The 7,510-nt window shown below is 36.3% G+C and overlaps 1 protein-coding gene across 1 annotated transcript; it reads right to left on the reverse strand.

Annotated features, from left to right (window-relative positions):
* Nucleotides 1–292: 292 nt before the first annotated feature.
* Nucleotides 293–5,094, reverse strand: mmp9 (matrix metallopeptidase 9). Its single transcript, XM_059503678.1, has 13 exons — nucleotides 4,833–5,094; nucleotides 4,468–4,706; nucleotides 4,222–4,370; nucleotides 4,008–4,136; nucleotides 3,041–3,214; nucleotides 2,726–2,899; nucleotides 2,475–2,648; nucleotides 2,240–2,395; nucleotides 1,897–2,101; nucleotides 1,664–1,797; nucleotides 1,416–1,566; nucleotides 1,203–1,306; nucleotides 293–1,087 (listed from the first exon to the last, which is right to left on the reverse strand). The coding sequence occupies exons 1-13, from the start codon at nucleotides 4,965–4,967 to the stop codon at nucleotides 987–989; spliced, it is 2,025 nt and encodes a 674-aa protein (XP_059359661.1). The 5' UTR covers nucleotides 4,968–5,094; the 3' UTR covers nucleotides 293–986.
* Between the last annotated feature and the right edge of the window lie 2,416 nt (nucleotides 5,095–7,510).

Genomic DNA, 7,510 nt, shown 5'->3' on the forward strand with positions numbered 1-7,510 from the left:
ATCTTCTGTTTGTATTATAAGTGACTATCTTTAAAATGATAACTTTTATATCAAATGGGCATGCGTTGGTGTGTGGTTGTGTAAATGTTTACATTAATTTCTATTGCATAAAAATATGACACTTTCTTTCGATATTGATCAGCTGCTAAATGTCAAACACAAGTGTGGCAACAGTTTAAAATTTTCTGACGTAATTATATTTTGAATATTAAAGAACTAAACTTAACGTTCTAAACTGCATTAAAAAACGATTCTTTGTCTAGATATAATGATAGAGCAGTTGCACAAGGACTGAATGGTCTTGTTTAAAAATTTATTGAGTAATTGTAAACAATGCAACAAACAAATACAAATATAAATAAGTGGAATGTGGAAAATTAAATTAATAATATTAATATCATTTACACCAGGCAAATGATTTCACAATATGCCAAAATCTGGGCTAAATAACATCTCAATATTAGCTCTAAGGCTAAAAATAAACCTTTGCTTAGAAAAACATGTGAGTGGGGTCAGTACACAGAGAATGGATGCTTTGTTGACAACAAATGCATTAAGGCTACAATGTTCCTGAGGTGACTTCACTCATACATTTACAAACAAAGTTAATTCCTAGAATTAGTCTGGCAGCGCCTCATTGTAGTTTGATAGAACAAGATTATAGTTTCTCTTAAAGTGTTGTTAAGAAACTCATTGTGGACAAAGCAGTTATATAGTAAGCTGAAATAAATTATAAGACCATGCTAAAGCTGACAGACAAATATGCCTAACATCCCGTTTCATGTGCCTAAGATCATTTCAGTGTTAAAACAGTTCATTTCCTATAACAGTTAAAGTCAAAGTCCCCATAACAGAGACTTTAAACTTAATACATTCTGTCTGTGTCTTCCTCACTACATTTTACACTGAAGAGAAATGGTTTCTCTATTGAAAAGGGCTCTGTCATCAGGTTAGGATGTTGTCACTATGCACAGCGACTGCACATCTTAGCATTTTAGGAGGTCGTACTTCACATAACCTACTCGGTCAACCTGCCTCTTGGCATTCCTTCTCCAGTAGAAATTCTCCCGGCAGAAGTAAATGAATCCTGGAAAATATTGACAAATAGCAGAAACAAATGTCATTTGCTTGATCAGATAAATCATAGTACTTAATCTTTATAAGACTTTATTAACTTTTTTAGACTATTAACTTTTAGTTACCCTTGTAGAGGAATACGTCATGTGAATCCAAGGGCACTCCAGTAAAGAATGAGTCAGTGAATCGTGGGAATCCACTGTCTATCAGCTGAGCCTTCACATCAAGTCTGTGACAATAAATAAGAGATAAGAATACTGAGGAAAAACTACAATGAAAGAGCTTTACACTCTCAATCAGCAATTGCACATTACGGTCCTGAAGCATAGTTCTCATACCTCCAGTAGTTCTCCCTGTTAAACAGGAGCACCTTGCCTTCTTTTCTCTGCACAGCTCCATCTACCCTGTCCAAGTTGTTTGGCAGGCCAAGCTTCTCGATTTTACGTGGTCCAAATACCTCATTTCCAGTATAAACCCAGAACTGTTTTTCTGCGTGCATGAGATACAGTTGAAAAAGCGCTATTATATATCAACTTCAACATGTTTGACAATACTGGCAAAACATCTCAACCAGGTTAATAAGTACCTGCAAAGAAGTAGATCTTCTGTGTTAGCTGGTCCTCAAAGGCTGTGTTAATAACAGCTGGCAAGGCAGGCCACTTCTCAGATATCAAGAAAGGACCTTCGCGTTCTCCTTTGTTTGAGACCTTCCAGTAGTGCCTTTGAGAGAGAATTTAGAAACATGTAATTGAAAATCAGGCATAATGAAGTTGGTTTTGTAAGTTCATAACCCTATATATGTAGAGTTATAGCTCATACCCATTCTTGAAGAAATGAAGCTCTTTCTGGATTTCAGTGATGGAATCAAATTCCTTGATTAGGCAAGCATCCTTTGAAGGGTCGACGTGTACTGTGGTAGAAACGGTGGTTGTTTTCTCACTGGGGGTGGATTTAGTTGGCAGAAACGGAGAGTAAGTGGTGAACTCTGGTTCTGGAGGAGTGGGATCAGGGCCAGGATTAGGTCCTGAAAAGAAATAATCAAATAATATAGATATTAAGACCAGAATAGTAAAAGACTATTGGGTTTCAATGTTTTTGAATACGAAAATTTACAGTAATCCTAAAAATCAATAAGTGATGGATTGTTTAATTGGATAAATACCATAGAGATACTGAATGCCCTTAATATCATCATGATGCAGAGAGAAATCCTCTACGTATCTGTACATGGGATACATCAGTGCGTCTTTGACGTTTGAGTGCTCCAAACCAAGCGCATGTCCAAACTCATGAGCAGCCACCAGAAACAGACTGTATCCTGTGAGAGAAAAGACATGTTAGCCAATGTGTCACTTTCATATTTGTCATAGTGTCTGAAGGAGGTGATTATCACTAACCCTTATCAGGGCAAAATCCCCATTTTTTATCTGTGTCATAGTTGCTGGTAGTCGCACACCAGAGTTTTCCATCGCTACGGCCTTCACTGGTGCAAGAAGAGTATATGTCTCCAAGGAAGGTGAAAGGAAACTGGCATGGCTCCCCTTCTGAATTTCCACCAATCACAGCTGTATCTGTGAGGGGAAATATTGTGTTATGAAATATCTTACTTCATTAAAGTTTCAGGGTTCAGTCTGAAAGTACTGCTTACCTCTGTTAGGACAGAATCCATACTGTTTATCACTGTCATAGTTAGCTGTAGTGGCACACCAGCGATACCCGTCATCTCGTCCATCTGTGGTACACGAGTCATATTTTTTCCCACCAAACACGAAGGGAAAAACACATGGTGCTCCATTGCCGTTCCCGTCAAACGTAAAGAGAACTGTGGGAAAATGGAGAAAAGAATGTTAGCCATGGTTTTTGAAATCTTGTGACATTAATTACACATATTAAGGCCAAAGAAGTCTGTTTAAATGTCTGTTTTGGAATTAAAGCCTCATAAAATCTTGACTGGAACACTTACGCTCACTGGGACAGAAGCCATATTTCTGGTCTTTGTCGTAGTCTGCGGTGGTTGCGCACCAGGGGAGACCATCTGTGCGCCCCTCCGTGGTGCAGGAGGAGTAGGATGTTCCCTCAAACAGGAAGGGGAAGTGACACATCGCACCCTCTGCATTACCATAGTGGGTTTGAATCGCTGAAAGAACCACAATGTTATTGTCTTCTCCACAAATTTTAAGACAACAGGGTATACACAAGTAAACATGCTGACCTGACCTGAGTGACATTTTTAATACTGTATGTAAGGACACATTACATTATTTATTAAAATGATTAAATGTGATATTATAAAGACAGTGTGTTTCCAAATGTAATTAATTGGTAATTTTATTTTTATTGAATGAAACCTAAAGCAAACATTTAAAATATTTCCCAGACCCTGGTTTAAAAACAGAGCTACTAAATTAGAAAATACTGTTTACATTATATGAAAGAAATTAAGGAGAGATTAAGGAGAGGGATAGTATTAAGACAGTATGTTTCCAAAAAATAAAATAATTATAATTATAAGTAATTGGATTTTTTTAATTTCTGTTGCATGGAACCCAAAGCTAACATTTACAATATTACCACAGGACCCCAGTTTAAAAACAGAGCTATAGATTTTAATGTATAAGTACTCATTTATACTACACAGAAAAAATAATATACAAAATTAATGAAATGGCTTATTTATTGATATTGGATGGAACTTAAAGTTAACATTTCAAATATTACCCCAGATTAATATATTATCAGTTTGACAAACCCTATTTTAGGACAGACTCCAACTGTCACACTCAAAACTGCAGAGGGAGCTATTGTTATACTGTGCATCCTGTGCAGCTTTTAGAGAGTATGATGCTACACGGTGTTTAAAAGTACTTATATATTAAATACATGCAGTGAAAATGGGGAGTATTGGAATATTAATCAAGAATCACTCTCACCTGGTCCAGAGCCAAGGGTCCAGTATTCATCATCATCGAAATGGGCATCTCCCTGCATTCCCTGACCTGGAGGGTAGGCATGAGCCAGCAGCCCATCTTTCCCATCAAAGGGATAAGGATCGCCATGATCTGAAACAAAAACAGCAGCTCAATCAAACACGTTCAAACAGTGTTAAATCGTAATACTTTAATATATTACAAAAACTAAGCGCACCAGCTTTGCCAAAGGAGATCATGATGTCAGCAGTGCCGTCATAGAGGCGCGTGAACGTCAGAGGGGTAACGTCACTCCAGACTTTGAAAGCTCTGGCAAAGGCATCATCAGTCAAAGAGGCGTCCAGGTCAGGTGAGTAGTTCAAAATCCTATTTATCAAAACAATGCAATGGATTACAGTGTGTTCATTACAAATCTATGACATGTGCTGTATTCAAGGTGCAGATGGTTTAGATAATATTCCACCTGTATGTAACGTCCTTGTTATCCCACTTCAGGTCTCCTCTGAAAGTCTGATAGTTGCGGATGTCTGGGACCCCACAGCGAGGCTGCTTCATGGCATCAATCGTGGCCTGGTCAAGAGAGCCCGTCTCCTCCAGCCCGAGCTGGTTCTGGAGCTTCTGCAGTGCTTTAGAAGTGGACATGACTGCCTGCAGTCCGCTCTTCTTGAGAACATCTTTGTAGCCATAACGCTCCAGGTACTCCTGGAGTTAAATATTTAGATAGAAGAGGAATACATTAGAATAGTTCAAATCAATTGCATTGTACTATTTTAAAAGCAGATGAATGAATATCCAGAGAACCCATGAACTAAAACTTGATATACTCACATCTGCCAGCTGTGTGTCAGTCATGTTCTTGATCACATCTCCAGGGAACGTCACATACACAGATTTGAGCGGCACACACCAGGCTCTTAAAGAACAGGTTCCCAGAACCAGAAATGCCAAGACTCTAAGTCTCATGGTTAGCACTTCAAGTCACAGATCACGATGAAACGATTAAGAACAGTGTTTGAAGGAGATGAAGTACAAGCGATGCTGTTGTTCCCTCTTCTCCTGCTCTGTCTGTCTTCTCTGGTGTCCTGAAGGCAGTATTTATGTGATCCCCAGGGCTTAGTCACCGAGCAGCCACCCACCTCCAGTAGGTCATTTTTTTTGCATCCATTCAAAAAAGAAGGGGCTTTCCAGCAACCTCACATTAATCTTGAGGACACAAAAAATAACAAACAAGACTGTCTTGTCTTAATTCAAGTTTCTTAAAATAAACTGTGATGCATAAATACATAAGTATTAATTAAAGCATCTTTTGCAATAAATATAATGTCTTTAATCATTTTAAGAAATTGGCAATGTGAATATAACTGTTTTTATAATTATTATTTTTATTTTAGCAACTGGATTTTTTTCAGCAATTGGTTGTATGAACATAAAAGTACTTAAGAACTAAGAACAAGAAATATAAATAAATAAAAAGTATATATATATTTTTTAGCAATGGTCTATAAAGGCATAAATGTATTAATGGAAAATAAGGATAGATAAATAAACAGTATATCATTTTAGTAAATTGCTTTATGAGTGTAAATGTATTTATGGAAAACAAACAAACAAATATGCATTTTAGCAATTGGCTATATGAGTGTACAAAAATATAAATAATTGTTTTTTTTTTGTTCACAGTTGAGGAAGGTAATGGAGGTAATGAGCACCAGAGAATATTGTTTTTGGATCATTTCCTGTCAAGAACAATGAATGGGCATAAAGTCATTCTGTATTTGAAAACATTGGGAAACCCATAAACTGAAAGAGTGCAGGGTAAGCAGCCCCATTGCACAATCTCCTCATATTTTTGAGCAGCATTGATAAAGCTGAGTAACTAATATATACAGGTGTCTTGCCAACACAGCTCTATTAACTTACAGTATTGTGCAAGTGTATTCATGTGCGCTGTGTTGACATGCAGGTTCTGACTAGTTTTGTGCCCAGAGGCAAAGGAAATCCTAAACCATAAATGGCCATTCTGTAAAAAACTGTTGCCTTATTGCAAATGAGGGTATAAGAGTATTGTTAAGTGATGCAATCATATGCTTATTCCTAATTTCAGTCTCTGATGTGTGTCTGTGTCTGTTTTTGGGGAAATTCTGTTACTCACACCTCACATAATGTAAAACACTGACGAAATATTTGATATCATTGCCTTTTCTAGTCATGAACATAAACAAATGCATCAGTATATTAATAAACTGTGACACACACTGAAACAGGAAAGTCTTCTCGCCTTGCATGTTACTAAAATTATCTTGCATGTCTCTATTTTGGACATTAAAGTTAATTTCCTCTCTCAGTGAACACTTGATAATGAATCAGCAGCTACTGTATAGTGAGGGTGGTGACTGCCTGTATGTTTGCTCTTTTGAGGATATTAATTAAAGTAGTAATACAGAATAAGGTAGGTAAAAGTGATATGGTTTTTAAACAGAACAATCTAAGGCTGTAAAGCCATAGTGGGACAAATCTGAACATTTTTGAATTGATTCTGACACAGTAATAGGAAAATACTGCATAAAACCGGTTTGTATTGAAAGACTTCCAACACAAATGCAATATCCTTTTTAATTATTTCATCAGGATTGAAACACAAACTTTAATCACTTTCTTAAACATAATAACGCAGATGCTTAATTGCCCGTAATTAGACAACAGGAGAAACCAGGAAACAGCAGCATTCAGAATTCAAATATAAAAGCTTTTTTATATCCGTCCTCCATTCTCACATCAGTGCCAGTGTTTTCACATGCATAAATGAGCCCCATGTCAGCTTTCATAGGATTCATATGTTATTTCCTGAAATTGTTTTTTTGGTCATTTTCAGATTTAGTGGACACCAAGGGCAAGGGACACATGTTTGAGTTGTTTGTGACATGACATAAAACATTTCAGGACAAGTGGATCCCAGATGACGTTTTGTCGCTTGCATGTTTTTATCCCCAGAATGTTTTTATAGAGTTTTTATAAACAACTAAAAAGTGCTTTGGAACTGTAATCTGTATGTATATGTAGGCCTACTATTTTTCTGCTTTACCTGAATTTAGAGTGAACTGATAAAGAAAGCATGACTTATATATCAAAATATCAAAAATACTGAGAGCATTTTATCAGAAATAGTTTTTATGGTTCACTGTAATGTCTGTATTATTTTGGTGGAGTTGGATTGGGAAATGGATTTGATTTTTTAAAAGGATAATAAAAATTACAATATAATGAGGTCACTTTTAAACCAGTTTGTGTTTGTGTGTGTGTGGACATTGATGTGTGAGTTTAAATTTAGGGTGTGACACTCAAAATGGTAATAAATTATTAGGAAATCTTCTCTATATATCTTCTCTTCTCTATATCTATATATATGCTGAATGAGATCTTTATCAGATCATTTAAATTCAAATAGAAGCTTAGTCCTGCAACACATTTAAATAATAATAGCTATATAACTAAACATATATATAATG

The sequence above is a fragment of the Carassius carassius genome, chromosome 21, assembly GCF_963082965.1.
Source record: "Carassius carassius chromosome 21, fCarCar2.1, whole genome shotgun sequence".
Taxonomy (NCBI): domain Eukaryota; kingdom Metazoa; phylum Chordata; class Actinopteri; order Cypriniformes; family Cyprinidae; genus Carassius; species Carassius carassius.